The sequence below is a fragment of the Octodon degus genome, unplaced genomic scaffold (genome assembly GCF_000260255.1).
Source record: "Octodon degus isolate 3935 unplaced genomic scaffold, OctDeg1.0 scaffold00137, whole genome shotgun sequence".
Classification (NCBI taxonomy): Eukaryota; Metazoa; Chordata; class Mammalia; order Rodentia; family Octodontidae; genus Octodon; species Octodon degus.
Genome location: NW_004524713.1, coordinates 5,868,156 through 5,888,507, shown reverse-complemented (window position 1 = coordinate 5,888,507; position 20,352 = coordinate 5,868,156). Strand labels below are relative to the sequence as shown.

The 20,352-nt window shown below is 37.8% G+C and overlaps 2 protein-coding genes across 8 annotated transcripts in view; one reads left to right on the top strand and one right to left on the bottom strand.

The window, feature by feature from the left end:
- Window positions 1-7,439: 7,439 nt before the first annotated feature.
- Window positions 7,440-9,546, bottom strand: LOC101592105 (PDZ and LIM domain protein 5). Of its 2 annotated transcripts, XM_023701558.1 has the most exons (2): window positions 9,199-9,546; window positions 7,440-8,871 (listed from the first exon to the last, which is right to left on the bottom strand). In XM_023701558.1, exons 1-2 carry the CDS (start codon window positions 9,487-9,489, stop codon window positions 8,476-8,478), a joined length of 687 nt encoding a protein of 228 aa, XP_023557326.1. In that variant the 5' UTR covers window positions 9,490-9,546; the 3' UTR covers window positions 7,440-8,475. The 2 variants fall into 2 exon arrangements, with proteins under 2 accessions (XP_023557326.1, XP_004641534.1); XM_004641477.2 differs by having other exon boundaries at window positions 7,440-9,546.
- Window positions 9,547-11,061: 1,515 nt separating this feature from the next.
- The window catches only part of LOC101571803 (complement C5-like), a 51,961-nt gene continuing 42,670 nt past the window's right edge, over window positions 11,062-20,352 (top strand). For all 6 annotated transcript variants that reach the window (XM_023701557.1, XM_023701556.1, XM_023701552.1 and 3 more), the window contains exons 1-6: window positions 11,062-11,180; window positions 11,740-11,932; window positions 13,217-13,379; window positions 14,855-14,925; window positions 17,115-17,206; window positions 18,568-18,650. In XM_023701557.1, the coding sequence (XP_023557325.1) occupies window positions 11,116-11,180; window positions 11,740-11,932; window positions 13,217-13,379; window positions 14,855-14,925; window positions 17,115-17,206; window positions 18,568-18,650 (667 nt within the window). In that variant the 5' untranslated portion in view covers window positions 11,062-11,115. The remainder of the gene's footprint in view (window positions 11,181-11,739; window positions 11,933-13,216; window positions 13,380-14,854; window positions 14,926-17,114; window positions 17,207-18,567; window positions 18,651-20,352) is intronic.

Here is a 20,352-nt window from a genome sequence, read left to right as displayed (position 1 = left end):
AAAATTAATGTTCATATCTGTACTATTCAATTGCTTTACATTATATCATGTAATATATTAATTCAATTTCTTTAATAAAGAATCATAATAAGCAAACCTTCAGATAAACACAAAAGCAGAACTTGGTCTTCTAAAACTTCAAGGTGACTAAGATACACAAAAGAGAAAATTAAAATTTCTATCATGGTCAGAATGATTACTACCAGTGCAACCAATTATTATTTTCAAGTTGTAATTTCTTTTGAAATTAGGACATGAAACTGTAGGCAGTTTGTCTAACACTGTCTTAGTACAAATAAATTCCTTTGATTTTCTTGTTTAATTCAATAAAACAATTTTACTATATTAATTACCTTTTTAAAGATGAAAATGGAAAGATTTAAAACTGCATCATGAAAAAAGTTACTAGTCTATAAAATTCTGCTTCTGAGAGACTTGGTGCATATTTTGGATTATGAAAATCAAATTTGCATATTATAAACATTGACTTCTGTATAAACAAGGTCTAAAATACAACATCTTTGTAGGTGACAATAATCCAAATTTAATTTAGTAAAAGCATACAAGAAATGCAAAAGTAGAAAGTTAAATAATTTGAGCATGAAAACAAAGAATAGTTAAGAACTTAGTAATAATCTATCAAGGAACTGAAGTGTAGTAATTGCTTATGTTCAATAGATGGCGATGTTTACATTGTCACAAACTGGTATTTGGCTAAACCAGTAAGATCCAACAGGAAAAAATTAAATCAAGTACAAATATTCTATACTTTACAATGGACAGAAATTACACTCTGCACCCTGTTTTTGGACCTGTGTTATTTTTCCTGCATGACAGTTTTTGTGGAAATATATATCATGTCAGCTGAAAGATTCTACCTCACTTTTTAAAAAAATTTTTTTTCAAAACTTAAGAGTATGAGGGGCTGGGGAGATAGCTCAGTAGCATAAGCACTTGCCTGGCAAGCACAGGGCCTGAGTTCAATCGCTGGTTCCGCCAATAAATAAATAAATAAATAGGAAATAAATTATTAGAAAAATTGAGAGTATGCTATGGAGGTTATTCATGCTCTGTCTTTTAGGTAAAGTATGACTATTAATTCTGATCTCACAAAAATATGTGTGAATGGCAGACTGGGGTACAATTACCACTTTCTCTACATAGCTTATGAGCAACATAAGCTCTGGGTATTAATAAGGTTATCAGTGAGAAACTAGTATGTCTGTGAAACAATAATGATTATGAAATAGGATCATTTGGGAATCTGTTTCTTCATTAGACTCTTATGGGGTCACTGGGTCTGAAAACAAACTAAATTTAAAAAAAAACTTTAGAAGTATTTGTCTTGGAAATATTTACATACATTCTTGCTTTTTAAATTGCCAGTACAAAAGTGATACAGTTCTGCTCCGGAAGTAAATTAAGAACTGTTATTCCAGCTCCCAAATCCCTTTCAGATGGCATAAACTAGAGGTCATGTGGATATCAGGGCTGCGGCGCATCCTAGGGGATATCTGCCCTCCCAGCCATTTCTGTCCATGAAGTAACTGCTGACCTAACTTGGAATTATTTAGCTACTAACGTCATTCCTCCCTTGCCTAGAACAGTATTGTTTTTTGTACTTTGAAAACTAGGAAGCTATAATCATGCATCATGGCACTTAACCATAATATGAGAAAAATCAAAATCTACCATTCCTTAAGGGAGATGAAAGACCGACAAAAGTATTTTTTGCTCCTACTAACTTTAGACAAATTTTTGCACAAACTAAAATCTTGTTTTACACTTACTAATATAAACCACACAAATATTTTAAAAATTTATCTAGTATGGTGGTAAATGCCTGTAATCCCAGCATTCTGAAAGGCTCAGGGAAGAGAAATGCAAGTCTGAATGCAGCCTGGTCAACTGAGCAACTCAGAAAGGCCTTGTCTCAAAATAATTTTATGGGAGACCAGGAGCAGAGAAGATAAGGAAGTAAAAAAGATGAACATATGTTATGTACATGTACCAACTCTTCATGATACATGTAACTTTTATATACTGCAAACATATACTAATATAGAAATAGAAAAAGTTTTATAAAGGAATAGGGATGTTGCTCAGTACAAAGACCCTGGATGCAATCTCAGTATTAGCAAACAAATATATAAATTGTACAAAATTATGTTTAGCAAAATAATATATTTTAAGTATATATTTGTTAAGGTAATTACTTTTAAATGAAATTTTCTATGGCTTTCCATAATTCCCTAGGCTGGTAGGCCACATATTATTATTTCTATTAATAAATAATACCAATAATATGGCTTGCTTGCTTGATTTACTTACTTTGCATTTACAGTGTTGGGGATCAAACGGATGGCCTTGGGCAGGCTAAGCACACTCTACCACTGAGCTATATTCCCAGCCTTATTGCTTTTCTAAACTATATACCACTACTGCATATTTTTAAACTTTAAATATTTTCTTAGTAATGATACAATTAGTTTTGCTGGCTTTACCAACTAGTACACTAAGCATTTTATATACAAGTTTCTAAGATTAGCTATTTTCTCTTCCCAGGGGTCACCTTGCTATTCATTGCAAAACACTCCAAAAACACAAAGGAAGAAGCATTAAGAAACAAATGGTCATTTGATGAAACAAATCTTCTGTAACTGGGAAAAGTGTTAAATTTTGCTAAGATTAAAGTACAATTCTCCTTTTAAGCCATTTTAGAGATAGTTCTACTTTACTTTTACTATCAATATTAATGACCTATTATTTTTATGAAAGTTTGAATTATACGAACCTATAATTGGAATATCTGCTATAACAAAATACCTAAAATTCAACATTTGGAAAACTGAAGACAAAGGCAATTAGACTTGTGCCAAATACAGGAGGCGATATTAAAATGCTTTCATAAGACATGGGGACAAACATCCAAAGTGGAAAAGGAAGCACCATAACAACAGAGGTAACAGAATGACTTTCTTAAATGTTAATCTGTGAAATTACTGCAACTACAGAAGGCAAGTGGGGTATGTTATAGAATGAATGTGTCACTCTCATTCCCCAGTTCATATACTGAAGTCCTACTCCTCAGTAGAATTTGGATACAGGACCTTTGGAGTGGTAATGAAGGTGAAAAGAGGTCATAAGGGTCAGACCCCAATTCAGTATGATTAGCATCCTTATGTCCTTATAAGAGAAAAAGAAAATGAGTATTAAGATACTAAGAGTATCCTTCTCAGTGACCTGTCTATGCCATCCTTTCCTGTGAGCCCACAGTGAGGGGTGGCCATCTGCAAGCCAGGGGCAGAGACTTGGTCAGAAATGAACTTTAGTGCTGGCACTTGGACCTGTAGCCTCCAGAACTTGGGGAAAAATAAGTGTCCACTATTGAAGCCATGCAGCCTGTGTATCTTTTGAAAGAGCTGCCTAGTATAGTATTATCCTAGTTTAAGAAGTAGATTAACAGAGAGGAGTTGTGCAATCGTTAACACCCACCCACCTTCAAAATGAGTCACTTCATTTAACACACAACCTTCATTTATACAGCTATAGCTGAATCCAGGAAAAACACAGCATTGTGCTTATTCTAGGGCCTTTTTTTCTTCAGAGTTCATACTACTGGCACGTAGACCAATACCATAATACAAATTATAAAAGGAGACACCACAAGAGTGGTAAAAATCATCTAGCAGTCTGGCAGTTCCAAAGTGAGAAGATTCTTTCCACTGTGAGCAGTTTCCGGTGGTAGTGAGGGTTCAATGCCCTTGAGTGTGAAGCTAGAGTTAGGAGAGAGAATAAAAACCCATGCAAGAAGAGTGTATGCATTCAGCCCCATCACTCTCAGTAACACCACAGGCCTTTGGGACTGGGTGAATGTACTCTGGGAATTCTAAGACATCCAGTACCCTCAGCCTGCAGAAGTACCCTCTTGACTTCCACAACTCCATCATCACCTGACACATTTCCAGAGGCCACTGAGGAGCAGAATCTCTCCTAGCAGGAAACTGAGGAATTTTTTTTTTTTTTTAAGTCCTGGAATTGAACTCAAGACTTTCACAGAGAGCTATATCCCAACCACCCTTTTACTTTTACTGAGACAGGAGTTCTCTGAATTACCAGGTATTCAGGCTGGGCTTAAATTTTTGATTCTCCTGCCTCAGCCTCCAGGGTTCTGGGACTACAATGGTAATCATCCACTATGCCCAGTTCAGGAGGAAATATTCTATGGAGGTAAAGAAAACAGCAGATGTGTTAAAATAAAATTAAGTGACAAATTAAACAGCTAGTACATATTGGAATGTACACAGCTGCACATGGAAAATTATAACATGCAAATTATAATATTTTGATTGCTGCTCTATTTAAAGTGTTCATTATATTTTCTCAGTCCTCATTCTCATCTTGGAGCTCATAGATACAGCTCTCAATATATTTCATTTCTAGTTATCATCACCTACTTATTTCTTCAAGGTGGCCTCAAATGTGATTAGCAAAGAAACATTTTTCATTTGAAGCAAAGAAAAATAAATGCATCTTTGACTTTCCTGTAACCACAACCAATCTTTGCTTAATTTGTATGATTATAGTCTGGGTTAAAGATTTAAGGAGAAGGGACAGGAAACAGCAAAGATAGGAAAAATGATGAGATGAATAAAACTACCACAATGGGATCCTATGTAACCATGATCTAAATCAGGATATAAAATGATTCTGTTATGGGTTAGGCTCTCCAAAAAGCAGACCCCAAGACAGAATTTGGCATGGAGGCTGCTTATGAAGAAGAACTTCTAGGCCAGGCATGGTGGCCCATGCCTGATCCCAACACTCAGGAGGCTGAGGCGAGAGGACCGCTGAGTTTAAGGCCAGCTCCTTCATGGCTAGGAGTATACTAAAGTGTCTACTACAGATTTAATGTCACATTTTAAACAAGCAGAAACTCACGAAAAAATGATGACGGAAATATTTAATTTACTTTGTTAAAAAATTTCTTGAATGAGATAAATTTCATCACAAGTAGTACATTATACAGAACATTTTTAGACATCCAAGTTTCATTTTTACATGACATTACATGTGCTCTACAGTGTTTCTGTTTGTGCTTTTGTTCCCTACCTATATTACCAGCACCATAATATTCATGCCTCCTTTGTCTGAGCCACAATGAATTGATCATAATCAAGTCTGGCATAATAGGTATGCACTTTCTTTAGAAAGGTATGCACTTTCTTCTCTGGCTTTTTATTTTCTAATTTTACTTGGAAGTGGTTAGATATGATAGTTTTGCACTACACATGACAAGGCACACAAGAACCATGTGCTTCTGCTCCTACCCATCAGCACATTCCTGAGCCATGCGCTTGCCACGCTCTCACACCTGCTTCCTCTGCTCCAGCACCACGCTCACCATTGCACAGCTGACTTTTGCTCATCGCCTCACAAGTCCACATAATCTAAACTAATCCTGCCCTGATAAGCCACATTTCTCTCACATTAACCTACTTTATTACCTTGGTAACAAAACTACCTCAGGTCATCTTGTTTATATACCTATTTGTTATCCACTACTATACTCTTAACACATAGAATTAGCACCTAGCCTTTAAGTATTTCATAACTACTCACTTTAAAGAATGAATATAGACAAAGAGTGGATATTTATGATTCATATGATTTTGAATAAACATTAGAAACACAGTAATTGCCTGTCTAGCAAGCACAAGGACTCAGGTTCAATCCCTGGCACCACATGCCATGCAGGCCTTGGAATCCTGGGCCCTGGAAGCCCAGGTATGCCATGCCAGCCACTGAAAGCGGGTGTGGTTGCACACGCCTCTAATCCCAGCCCTTGGGAGGCTGTAAACAGGAGGATCACTAGGTGTCCAATCTATGCAGTGAGACCCTGCACATCCTATACTCCTTATCCTAAATACAAATAAATAAATAAATAAATAAATAAATAAATAAAATAAACACAGTAACTGAAAATTATTTGTATGAGCAAAACCATTTTTTATTTATTTTCCGGATAATTTTGAAAAATAGAAGGGGCTGCAAATCTATATCCTAATATAACTCTTACTAAATATGTAATAAGAGATCTCTATATCTGAGCCTTCCTAAACAGCATAATGATACACAAAATAGTATGTTCCTGTTAGCACAAATAATGTTTTTTGAGGTAGCAAAAATATATTTAACTGTGTGTGAAACACATTCTATCTTTAGACTGGTAAAATGTTATCAAAAAAAGTTAAAATTTCTTAAGGATAACTTCTCAAATTCGTATTATAAACCTATGATAACATCTCTGTAAGAGAGACAAACAAAAATAAGCCATAAGTTAAGTTACTAGATCTACCAATAATATTTCTGTATGAAGCTTTTACAATTTTTGGCTCTCTTTTTAGCTAGGTATAAGATGTCCCCAAAGATTCACTGAGCTCAGGAATTCAACTTCTGGCAGCATCAAATGGAAAGTCCTTTGTGATCCTGGCTGCAGTTACCCTTGCACTCAAATATGGATAATTGCAAGTCCACACCTCCCACAACACATTAAATACTTTCATTATGAAAAGTATCAAACTCTTATTTTCAACTGAACTTATTTCAATATACAAAGTTCTATGCAGGTTCTCTTGTATGTAATAAGAAAAATGTTTTTATTTACCTAAAACTTTAGTTCATTCAACTCATAGTTCAAAAACTTTGTTTTTGGTGGAAAATATGTTTGCCACATCATCTATTTTTGTGTGACTTTAATTTGACTTTCTTTCAGACAGTATCTTTTGAGAACAAGAAAGAATTACAACGCCTAGGAAATCCTGGTCTAAGAAAGCAGATTTTCCTACAGAGCCCAGAGACACTTTAATAACCCTGATTGATATCAGGATCAGAAAAACACAAGGAGGCAAGACCTCTTAGCATCCAAAGATCTGGTGCAGTAGAAGAAAGACATTCATGTATCATGAAGCATAGTACATTTTAGATAAGTTCTAGAATTTTAAATGCATTTGGCAGGCCAATTTTTAAATAGCAATGAATTGGCAACTGAAATTAATATTAGTTTCTCCAAGTTATCAGACAGTTCTAGTCTATGGTAACATGAAAGTGTAGAACACCTGGAAAAATAAAAATGAATCTTTGAATACAGGCAAGAAATTCTGGTAATCATTTTCACACGAAGAACACTTTAATGCTGCACCACAGTCTACCTGGGTCTTCCATACTATAACATAGGATGTTACCTTAAATAATGTAACAATTAAGGAGAAGACAAAAGCAAACATGGACTTTTGCCGTGATTCATGCACACATTTCTGTAACCCCAACAAATTAAAAATGTTGTTCAAGTGAACAGTCAAGGTAATTAGTTTACCTAAGTTGTACTGTAGCAAGTCCTAGACAGCACAGTCAACAGCCTCAAGGAAACAGAACAAGTATAAAGCTAAGTTAAAGGCAACTTTATTACAATACTTTTCCAAACTTCAAATTGCATTTATTACTGAACTTAGATCTAATATATAATACATTATATTACAAGGCATAAAGCATTTCTGGTTAGATATTTAGCTTCCATAGATTGCCCAAAAAACAGCTTCCTAGGCATAGCAGCAACACATCGTACTTTATAACACTAAGTAAAATATTTCTTCAGTATCTCAGAATCATTCATATTATAATTTATTTTGTTATCTTCCTTTGACTTTAAAACTAAGCATAGCTATCTTTCCATATCTTGCTAGTTAATATCAGGAAATTCCCCTATACCATAAAAATATTCAACAGTTCTGTATAGTTCCTTTAGTAGAAAACAGAATTTTGAATCTAACCAAACCAAAAAATATTTTTATTTTCTCACTGGAAACAGCAGAGTTCTCTTCTCTCCTTTAGCAGCCCTGTCTTGGCCTCTTCCTCTTCTTCATATAGCCATCCTGAATAGAGCTTGCTTTACAAGATACCTAAACCTACAATGAATTTCACTATGAAAATTTTTTATTTTTAGTCTTATCTCCTTGTATTTGCTTACATGAAATAATTTGTAATCAATTCTAAACAATCCATAGTAATGAACTTAAAAATGATCTTGGGAAACATAATGACACAAAGGATGTATTTTCCAAGTTAGACAAACATATTATTTGTTTATCTACCTTAGCTTTAAATGACGAGACAAATTCAACTTAAAAAAAACTCCTTTTCCAATGTTATTACCATAATAACAAGGGAAACACATAAATCCACTGAATAGATCCACTCCTTTCATTTTTTCCTTTGACTATATTTATGAGCTACCAACTAGCACAAAACATGTTTATCTTCTTCAGTTTCACAATAGGAAATTGTTAGAAAAGTATAGAATAGAAAAGATTCTATTTTCCAACAAAGCAAATGAACACAGATCTTGCTATGAAGTTCAAAAAGAAAAAGTGAATGAAAAGGTATATGTGCTGGCTGCTTGGGGGCAAGGCTCATAAATCACTGTACGTTAAGAGCACGAGCTGAAACTTCATGGTGCCAGTCACGTAATTTTGTATATTTGGGACTAAAGGCGTGAAGGGGTATCTTTTCCTTTGCCTTCTTTGTATTATCAGATTCAGATTCTTGCAGATGTTCAGTCCCAGTGATCTGGGCAAGGATGCGGAAAGAGCGAGACTGAGTTGTTCCAGTCCTCGGACGCCAGTCTTCAGTATCCTCCATCAGCCTCTTCTTGCTGGCATCACTGTGAGTGGGTATGTGATAAAACTCCGTATTGCGCTCCACAATGTGTTTTCTTGGTGGACCATTTTGCTGTTTACTGTCACCCTGGGATCCTCTTCTCTGGCCCTCTGCTAGCTCCTGAGCAGTCTCGGAACACACGCTGGTGACTGTGGGCTGCCATGGGACATTAACTGCAGTTTTACCAGCACTCAGTGCAGGTGAACACTGGTCAGCACTAAGACTGGCATTAACATGCAGTCCAGATGCAGAGGACAGGGGAGAAGTGACAGCAGCCACAGGTGGAGGGGAGGCATGTGATGAAGTGGTTGCATGGGCTGGGGTGAAGGCAGACGATGGTGATGGGATGGAGGTGACTTTTGGTGAAGACACAGAACCAAAGGGTCGTGGTGCCTTATTGTAGGCCATGTTGGTGGTGGAAGTGACTTTGGACACAGCAGGAGAAGTAATGGGCACAGGTTTAACTACTTCTTTAGGTTCTCCCTTTTGAACAGAAATTGGCTCCGGCTTGGGTGTGGCAGATGCTCTTTGTAGAGTCATATTCAAGGAGCCTGTACAGCCCTTTATCTTGTTCTGGGCCTCCAGATGAGTCATCCCATTTGCACTTATTCCGTCAATGCTGAGGACCACATCGCCTATTCTCACTTTTGCCTGGGATGCCTTGCCACCATCTTTTAGACTAGAGATTGTCAGAGGCATGTTGAAATCCTTGCCACCTTGCAGTCGGAAGCCCCACGGAGCTGGGCCAACCAAGGATACACTGTAGTTGCTCATGGTTCCAATAGCTCAAATTAGAATGCCAGGCAATGAAGGAAACTCGGAACGCGCGCCGCGTTGCCTCCCGCCTCAGACTAGCGCTGACAAGTGACTCGCCGGGCGCGCGCGGTCCCGAGCCCCTCAACTATCTTTTAAAACTAGGATAAGTTCTAGGGTATAACCCTGTTGTAAACATTAGACCTTGTACGTGTTGCCATAGGGTTTGCAGTTTAGATAGAACAAAAGGTAAAGGAGCAATTACAAAACCCATCACTCTAGCCACCAGCTGTAGAGACTCATTGCTCAGTGTGGGCCTGTGCATGTAGTTGAGCACATCCTGGAGTAACCTAAGACAACAATAATTTCATAGCTTCCTTGCTTTTATGTTCTGGCCATTCATGGCTCAATTCTAGTTCTAGGAGTGCCTCAGCATTGGGAAATTGTCTTGATATTTTGAATCTACTCTACAGAAGATCTACAGGACTCATGGGCCCAAATTCAAATAAGAGTCAGTCCAAAGAAGCCTCAGCACCTTCTCTAGACCTAAGTAAGACATTCCGCATGGAATCCCGGATGATAGTCCCCTATGGTGTTCCTTAGGATTTGGAAGATTCCCTAGCATAGGTTTAAACAGAAAGGCTTTCCCATGAAGGTGGTTTATTAAGAAACTGCTCTCAAGAGACACCAATAAACAAAAGCCCAAATACGTCATGCAAAAAGCTAAGCAGAGATGTGGTTTTGACTGAGATCTAGCCTCAGACTGATCACATGATGGAGGTTTCTACAGCATGAATGATGCCACAAAGTCGTTGAACTTTGAGACATAGGACCTGTCCTGTTATATACCTTCACAACTGTCCAGTTATTGATTGTTGAACAATATCAGAAGGATGAAACTTCTAATGCATTTCTGGGCTTCCGCTTTCCATGGCTGACCTGAATTGCCTAGAGAAATATGCAGTTGGGAAACTTAAGGACATATGTACAGACCTAGTAAAAGACATCTGGTCACAGGATCAACTGTATCTACTAGGCCTAAAAATGTCCAAGACTAGATCAACGTTCAAATATTTTGTGTCTGCATCTAGCAGTTCTCTATAGACTCACATTTAGGTGTCTATTCCATTTTAAATATCAAAATCAAGTTTCTCTTCTTTGAATCCCAGAATACCTGTGGACATCAAAACATTGTTTAAGGGCTGGGGAGATAGCTCAGCAGTCTAAGTGCGTGCATGGCAAGCGCAAGGACACTACATCGATCCTCAGTACCCATGTCGTGCCAGCCCCAGAAACCTGGTGTGGTGTCACACATCTATAATTTCAGCACTGGGGAGGCTGAGACAGGAGGATCACTACAAGTGTGAACTATACAGTGAGATCCTGTAACCAATAAATAATTTGTCTTAAGGGCCAGGGATATAGCTCAGCAGTTTAAGCACCTGCCTAGCAAGGACAAGGTTCCAAGTTTGATTCTGGTGCTGCATTAAAAACGTTATGTAAATTCCAAAGTTTCCCTTTCAATGATCCTACTATTTGACATTAATAATTAACTTGAGGACTAATCTGAACAAATTCTTCAAATAGTTCACAAAAAGCAGAGCAATTTCAAGAAAGTTTCTCCCAGTGATCTTATGCTATTCTACCATGGGCATTTTAACCATAGTTTGTCTTTTTCTGTACTTAGGAAGAAGTTGGGGACAAGAGCAAGTGTAAGTGAAAGATGCCATTTATGTTTGAAATGTATTTTAGTTGTAATTTTATAGAAACCAGAATTCAATGTCTGATGAAAGTAACTTTTGATTTCTGAGTCATCCGAGTGAATTTCTTGTCTCCTCTAGCGTCCATCGCTACTCATCTGTGTTTTAGTACAAACACTTCGTGAGCTGTGTACAAGTTGCATCCTACTACTGTGTATCCAGCGCTCTCACATTTGCCCCCAGGGAAGAGTAACTTCTCGATTGGTATTTTGTTTGAAAGGGGATAATTCAAAAAACAGAAGTATGGTTTGCATTTGCCCTTCTTAGAGGGAGCTCTAGTAAACATTTCCTGGCTACAATTGATAAGATCACTTCTGTCTACTTTCTGGAAATCTCATTTTAGAGTGTTTTCTGTAAAGTATCCTGGCTTTACCAGGCTAACCAAATTTTGAGGAATAAAAACATAGGTTGCTAAGTTCTATCTAAATGTTAGCCATTTACATCGTTCATTGAAGTGAAAATAGTACAACTTTTATTAACAGATTGACTTACAAGTTTACTGTTTCAACAGGTATGTCATCTCAGGACCTAAAGTGTTCTATCTCGGAACCTCTGAAAATGTAGTAATTCAGGCTCATGGATATGTAGAATCATTTTCTGTGATCACTGCTATTAAAAGTTATCCTGACAAAAGTTTCACGTACTCTTTTGACCAAGTTGATTTATCTCCAGAAAATGAATTTCAAAACTCTGCGAACTTAACTGTATGTATCCTTCTTCTATTTTGTTTTCTATGGAAGATGTTTCTTTGAAAAATTACAAACAGATGGTCCCCTGATTGATTTGAAATGTGAGACTAAAAGTGTACTATGTCATACTCTTAAGTGACTAGATGGTGTAAAATGTCATTAAATTCAAGTTTATAGTAATTTATAAATGGAAAATATATTTTTCACTTGGAGGCAATTAAGGAACTGTGAATGTCTGAGCAGTAAGTGGTTATTAAGATGAAAGCTCTTGGTGATACCAGTTGAAAAGTAAATCAAATAACATACGTAACTGGGTTAAAATTGTATAATGAATATTAGGCAGACATAATTTACATACTTAAACTTTACCTACTACTGGAGCTTGCCCAATAGCTCAGTTGTTTAAAGCGCCACTTGGGGAAATGCAGTCAGGCGCAGAGGACTGCGGTTTGATCCCCAGCCCCACAAGTCACTCCACACCTGCCCTCAAGGCAGCCAGAACTAGCCAAAAAAAACCTTCTCCAAACTATCTACTATTAAGATCAAACATATGCACACACATATATACACACAAACAGACATGTAAATGTGGGGTTTGGTTCTGTTCTAAATATTTTACAAAAATGAATAGAGACATTTCGGAGAACTATTTTCTTAAACTATATACTACAATATATTACCATTCAAAAAATAATTGCTTTTCCTCTAAAATATGTATTCATCATATATTCTTATACTTCCAAATTTGTGAACAATGTTGAAGGAAAATTAGACAAATGTTTATTATGATAAATTATAGTGACTTAGTGCAGTATATTAGAATAAGTTCACCTACTAATTATACTATGACCAACAGGCACAAAAAAAATTTGTAAACAGACTTCCAGCACAAACCCAAATATAATTACAAGCATGAGAGATACTTTATTCATTCATATCACAAAGTCCCTTAGTCTACTGTCTCCCTGATGTAAATTCCCACCTCTTATGCCTCTATTACTGATATGCTTTTAAATTTCTGATCTTTTGCTATTTTGTCTAATAAAAGTTTATTTTTTGAGTGATTATCGTTTTCAAGAGACATTGAATTGGCTCAATTTTGAAAGTCTATAGTTCAAACTAAATTTTCTAAGAAACTTAAATATGGAAGTATTCATGGAAAAATTAATTTACTGTATTAAGTTTTCAGGATATTTATGCTTATTAGATATAATCAAATCATTAGCATGACTATCTAAAAAGCACGCTTTATTTTAAGGTTATTGTATAATATTCCTCCATTAATTTTTTTTTAAACAGATACAACCAAAAGATTTATCTGGAGGGCCAAATGCAGTTTCACACGTATATTTAGAAGTTGTATCAATCCATTTTTCGAAAGACATCAAAATTCCACTACGCTATGACAATGGATTTCTTTTTATTCAGACAGACAAATCTGTTTATAAATCAGACCAGCCAGGTATCACAACAGAATTTTATTCCACTGGGGAAAAGTGGGGGCGATCTTGTAAATATTTGGGGGGCACAGAGTTTATCTCTTGGGGAAAAAAATGAAAATAAAATCTTTATAACATACACAAAAAATAAATAGCTGATATACTGAAGATTAAGTTGTACATTATAAAAATGGACTTTTAAAGGCAGAATTGGGAAACACTTTTTCTAGAATGATTCTGAGGCTTTCCTCCTGTTTTTTAACCGTGGAGAAAGCTTGATGGAGCATGCGCAGTGTGCAGAATGTGATGGTGCATTGTGGGAGTACCGCTTGATCAAGGGTCCGAAGTTTAACTGGAAAACTTCCTATTTTTTTAAATTCTCAATAGCAAGTCTTCTTGCAAATATTTCACTATTATATTAGCATTCGACCTTGTGAAATATATTGCCAAGTTTCCCTAGCAATATCTGTCACCTTATGTTTTATTTGGAGGTTTCAGCCTTCCTTCAGTAGATTCCTTCTCATGAATTATCTCAGGGAGAGAAAGGCATGCCAGCCAATTGGGATACACCGAGTGCAAGAGCATGGGATGAATAAGCACTGCTCTGATGGTGAAGGATGGAGATAATTAGGTGGGATAAGCTGTTTTGGCAACAAGACAGAGTCCGTGCCAGTACACCTGGCCTTAGGATCAGAGACCTCTCTTGGTATCTGGTCCGAGGAAGACTGTGTGTCTTAGAAGAGGTCAGGTCTGTGCAGCTTTCAACCTTCCTTAAACTTAATACTTAATCATACCTTTAGCTGTGCAGATTCTTGCTGAGTCTTTCTTGTGAGTTAGGGAATGCTTCATTGACTGGACTGTGTCCATACAACTTGCTTTCAGTTCTTCCCCTCTATTTTATGATACTTTCAGATATTAGCGAACTGAAGTCTCTCTCATCTCAGTGCATTAAAAATGCAAAAGTTCGAGTAAAAATAGTTCGAATATGTTCATGCGTGTTGTAAATGCATAAAGAGAAATATTTAAAAGAAGTTATATGTGAATTTTCCTTAAAAACTAATTGTAGCAAGCACCTGCAAGCAGGGGCAGGGGCCAAGGTTCGATCCCCAGGCCTGCCGTGCTGGCCCCCCCCCCTGGGGCGCTCTGAGATGGCAATTGAAACCGGGCATGGTGGCATTTGCCTGTAATCCCAGCTCTTGGGAGTCTGTAAACACACTGATGACTCTGAGTTCGATCTAGTAGTGAGACCCTGAACGCCCTGTAGCCCCTTCCCTAAAAATAAAAAAATAAAAAAAAAAGATTGAAAACTAATTGTCCCCAACTTTAATAAAAGTTAAATTTAATCATCACAATATGAGCTTTTTAAGCTTGGATTTTATGTTTTGAGATTTCTTACTTTTTAAAAATTTCATGGACCTTATGTTAAAGAGTTACTAATTGTATTGTCAGATCATTTAGAGTTGAATGGAGTTCCTAACAGTGCCAATTTTTCTTACAGTGAAAGTTAGAGTTTATGCCTTGGATAAAGACCTAAAGCCATCTCCAAAAGAAGTTACCTTGACATTCATAGTGAGTATACCATTCCTTTAAATCTAAATTTAACCCTGACATTTCGATTATTTAAATGAAGAGCTTTCATTATCATATCTGACATTAAGTCATTCAATATGAAATTGCAGGAAGCATTTATTCAGCAGCTACTCTGAATAGAACCTGATAATTTTATACTTCTCTGATCTTAATTAACAATTTTGTGCATCAATTAAATGTTGAAACATTTACTGACTCCATTAAAGAGCACCTTTCGATGGCCCATCTCTAAAGTGGGTCAGTTGATGAGCTGGAATCCTCTTGTTTTCTGTGAGCATGGGCAATGTGGCAAGGGTGATGGAAACATGAAATGAGGTGCTTATAACCATGCATTATGTTGCCATAACAACCATAAAGAATCATTGTCATTTCCACATTGTATAGAACAGAAGGCTAAGGATTAGAGAAATTAAACACCAACTGGCATCCATAATTATCGACTGAATCAGGATTTAAACTCAAGCCTGGCTCCATGGACTCAGTACTTAGCTTCTGTCCTTTGATTTGGGGACTATGATGTCTCGCTATGAGCCTCTGAATTTGGAAGGTCAGACCAGCATACATGATATATGGCAAGGCAAGTAAGGAGTGTTATAGAACCTACGCTAGCAAGCCAGCTTGAAGGGGAGGCAGTGCTGACAAGGAAGCGCTCCCCTCTCTGGAGCAATTCTCTGGAATTGCTAAAGGACAAGGGTGCATTCTCCACTGTGACTTAAAGGAAACTACAGAGAGGATTTGATGGAGAAAAACTGGTGTGCAGAAGAGTAGCAGTCAGAGCTGAACTTGGGGTTGAATTCCCCCAATCTCAGTCTTAAGGAGGCTAAACAGGAAGACTGCAAGTTCAAATCTCATCTGAGCAACTTAGTGAGACCCTGTCTCAAAGTAAAAACAGCCAGAGATGTACCTCACTGGGAGAATGTCCCTGGTTTGATCTCCAGTAAAACACACACACACACACACACACACACACACACACACACACACACACACACACAGACAGAGAGAGAGAGAGAGAGAGAGAGAGAGAGAGAAACAGACAGATGAGAAACAGACAGACAGTCAGACTCAGGGGTTTAGAGCCAGAAGAGGCGGGATGGCAAGTCACGGAGTTGACAGTAACAGTGGTGTGGCTGTAACTAATCAGCCTAGAAGGATTTCAGGGATAGACAGTAGATTGGATGAACTATCATGGTCTGTATCTGGGGAGTCATCAGGACAGGCAGGACCTAGCGAGCTCATCTTAAAGGTGAATGTCTTGGCTGCACAGATTCTGCTGTTTGCTTGTTAAACTTCTCCTGGAGGACAGACATGGAGCACATGGGAGACGGTTGTGGTGGCAGATTCATATGTGTTCAGGTTTGATGTCAAAGAACAGGGAGCCAGAGAAACCTTTGGTCATGCATGCAGTGAAATTATGAAAATGGTGCTGGGGCTGATCACCATAGAGTCCTGTTCAAGAAGAAGGGCTAGGGCTGGGGACATAGTTCACTGGTCTAAGAGCCTGCCTGGCAAGTGCGAGGACCCTGAGTTTGATCCCAGGTACTGCATCCATGCCAGCCCTGCCTTCAGGTACACCAAGACAGCCCTAAACCAGGTGTGGTGGCATACTCCTGTAATCCTAGTGCTGGGGAGGCAGTAGGACCACTACGAGTTGAAGCTGGGTAGCAAGACCTTGTATCAAATAAACAAATTTTTGAAGGAGACCTATGGGGGAAGAGATCTGCTAGGAGTTTAACATTTCCTTAAATATTTATAGTTCTACTTATGCCTGTTTAGGTTTTCCTTTTTTTTTTTTTTTTTTTGGCCAGCTCAGACCACCCTAAGGATGGGGCTAGCACAGCATGTGGTGCTGGGGATCAACCGCAGTCCCCTGCACATGCCTAAACTTGCCTACACAGGCACTTTAGACCACTGAACTATCTCACCAGCTACCTTATGCCTGTTTAAGATATACCTTTGTACAGTTGGCAGCAGTCTTTGCTAACAAGCATGACCAGCATGAGTCTCAACGTGAGACAAATACTGTGTATATTAACATTTCTTAGCACATGCTAGTATATATCTCTATAAGAATTATCAAGCACATAGCAGGTTTGTGTGTAGCATCTGTATTTCTAAGATGTTAAGACAAGATTAGATTTAATTTTTGTTTTTCTTTTCACTCAAAGGACCCAGAAGAGTCAGAAGTTGCCACAGTAGAAGAAAAAAATCACACCGGGATTATCAGTTTTCCTGACTTCAAGATCCTGTCTAATCCTAAGTATTTTTAGTTGTTTGTTGGTTAAGTTGCTCTTAAACACAGTGGAGACCCTGGGGGGTACTGAATAGTCAAATGAGTCATTTATAGGTGACAGAAGGTGCTAATGAAAGCAAGTTTGGTTTTAGTTATTCTTCCTAGGTCTAGTTAACTTAGAGGATGGTGGAATCTGCTTGAGCTTTTCTGCATGAAGGCAGTGGCTTGATGTGTTATTTCCTACTACCATCACCAAGGTAATCTGCTGTATCGAGTTTAAGTCCTCCACAGAAAGTTTAGGTGGTAGATGCTGTGGGGTTGCAGACCCTGCTCATAAAATGGGAGAGAAAGATGGAAAAACAAAACAGGAGAAAAAATGAAAAAGGAGAAAAGACATCCATTAGTATATATTTCATATTTCATAGTATGTACATATTTTGTAGTAGAGGTTTTGGAGATTTCTTTGTCATTTAATGTTTCTAGAACTTCGATGAGATTTTGAAGCATGATTTCAGACTTCTGTGGTACATAATGCCTTGCAAGTATAACACTTCAATACTTTAAGGACATTGGGTGTTCTGCTATGTGCTATGCAAGCTGCAGGCCTATCATTCTCATTTTCAAGATAAGCAAACTCAAGATCATACAGACATTCAATGGAATGGCGTGGAAATGATTGCCCTGAGCTCTTGGAGGGCAAAGTGCATCTTTTCTCTAGCTTCTTCCATACTGGCCCCTAAAAATAATGATACGCTGGCCTTGGGCTGTGAAAGCTCAAAAACTATACATTTTTACCATTTAGCTAAGTTTTCCTGACAATGTGGTCCTGATTTTCTGGAAAACTATATAATATATTCAAGCTCTCAATGTGATTAAGCTCGTGTTTGGTTCATCAACTGAACAACCAATACTTAAAGTTTGAAAATTTAAAAATATTTTCTAGTTAAGTATATATACCACTATGGTCTCCTAGAGAAATAATCACTAATATAAAAATAATTTCAGGCACTTACAATGATTTTTCCTAAAATGCATATTTTCATTTGTAATTTTAACACACCTTTCCAATGTGTATATTATTTAGAATGTGCAGTTAATTGAGGCTGTCAAGGGTTTGAGAGTCAGACTGACCAGCTTTAATCCGAGCTGCACCACCTACCAGCCGTTTGTCCTTGGGCAAATTACTTTATCCATCTGGACCTCAATCTTTTCATGATAGTATATGGTTAATAATAGCACTTAGCCCATGTATTTTTACAAGGATTGAATGAGCTTGCACATGGAAAGTATTTAACCCTTGGTGCCTACTATGAGTGCAATTACTCATGAGGCGAATTAAAGATATATTCTTTGATGATATGTAAATTGTAAATGTGTTGTTTTTACAGATATGGCTTTTGGACAATTAGAGCTAAATATAAGGAAGATTTTATAACAACAGGAACTGCATCATTTGCACTTGAAAGTTCTGGTAATTTCTAATAAATGATTGAGATTTCCCAAATATGTTTTCAAAAACAGTTCTCAATGACTTTATGGAGTAAAAATTCAGTAAAAATAGAGGGGCAGCAACGTGTGGTATATACAGGCAAACTGGGAGTGAGAAAACTGCAGTCCTGGTTCTGTCCATCTGGTTGACCTCCATCCAGTCACTGAACTGGGTGCCATGCTTTTTTCTCATGGCTGTAGAGGCAGTCATATCAGTAACAGGATAAGGTTAAGTAATATCCTTCTATGTATGACCCATGGCTCTCTGACATTGCTAGAGATTGTCCAATCTGTTCCCTTTCTCCAAGTTCTCACAATCATTTTGTCAAGAACACCAGGATGCTCCCTGTGGTAGTTAGCTGTCCATCTCTGCGACAAAATACCGGAGAACAACAATTTTAAAAAGAAAAAGTTTATTTTGGCTCACAGTTGCAGAGCTTCCAGTCCATGGTCAGCCAGCTTCATTGCTTTTAGACTTGTGGTGAGTTGGAAAAAGTTATCACAGAAGGGCTTGGTGCATGAAGCTGTCCAGAGAACATGAGGATGTGCTAGCGGGTTTCCAACTACACTTTCATGTCATCCAGACTCCCACCCTAGCAGATGGTGCGGCCACATCCATGCAAAGTGTCCCTGATGGGTCTGCAGCCCCACCTGGCAACTGTCTCTGGAAACACCCTCACAGACACACCCAGAAGTGGGCTTGACTAATTTCCTAGGTGTTTTTTAATCCAGTCCCGGTGTCCATCAAGATGAACCATTATGTTACCTTTGAACCCCAACTCAGGACTGTTTCCCATCAGCCCTAGGAATCAATGTTTTATTGGCAAATGACTATGTTCGTGAAAAGACTTATTTTGGAAATGTTTGTATTAATTGTGCTAATAGTTAACTTGTAAAAACTCCCATGCGTTTCTCATAAGAGAAATTTCTCACAAATTGATTAGAAAGTCAACTTGTAGGTAAAGTTGTTAATAAATCATGGGCACACCTCATTGAGTCAAGCTTATGCTTTGTATTACCATTGGTTATAGTCACAATAGCACGTCAAGCGAAGATATTTTTTAATTTTAAAATTATTTTATTTGGTATAGCGACTCACTATGCATCTTCAACTCATAGTGATCCTCCTATCTCAGCCTCCCCAGTGCTGGGATTACAGACATGTGCTACCACGCTCTGTTTCTGTGGCCAGCATGGCATGCCTGGGGCTCTGGGACTGGCACAGTATGTTGTACTGTACCAGGGATCAAACCTGGGCCCTTGTGCTTGCCAGGCAGGCACTTAGATTGCTGAGCTATCTTCCTAGCCTTCAAGTAAAGATTCTGCAAGGTGATAAAGGCAGTATTTGTTATTCCCACCTCATGAGTTCTTCTCTAATATAGATTATACCTATAGGCTCTCTTTTCAAAAAAGAGGATCAACAGAATGATACAAATTAATTGAAATACTTCAAGGACTATTAAAAATCTGTCACATAGGCCAGGGAGATGGCTCAGTAGACTAAGCACTTCCCTGGCAAGCGCAAGAGCCTGAGTTCAATCCCAGGTTCCAAAAAAAAAAAAAAAAAAACCAGAAAGTGGAAGGCAGGGGCCTGGCCCTAGTTCAGGCCTTTAAGTGGCTGCTTCCACAAAGCTGTCAGCCTCAGGTTGCTGGAGTTCAAACCTCACACCTCTCCAGCTGGCCAA

Bases quoted from the DNA above. Each gene is read 5' to 3' on its own strand.
- LOC101592105 (XM_004641477.2), bottom strand. From the start codon at position 9,489: ATGAGCAACTACAGTGTATCCTTGGTTGGCCCAGCTCCGTGGGGCTTC.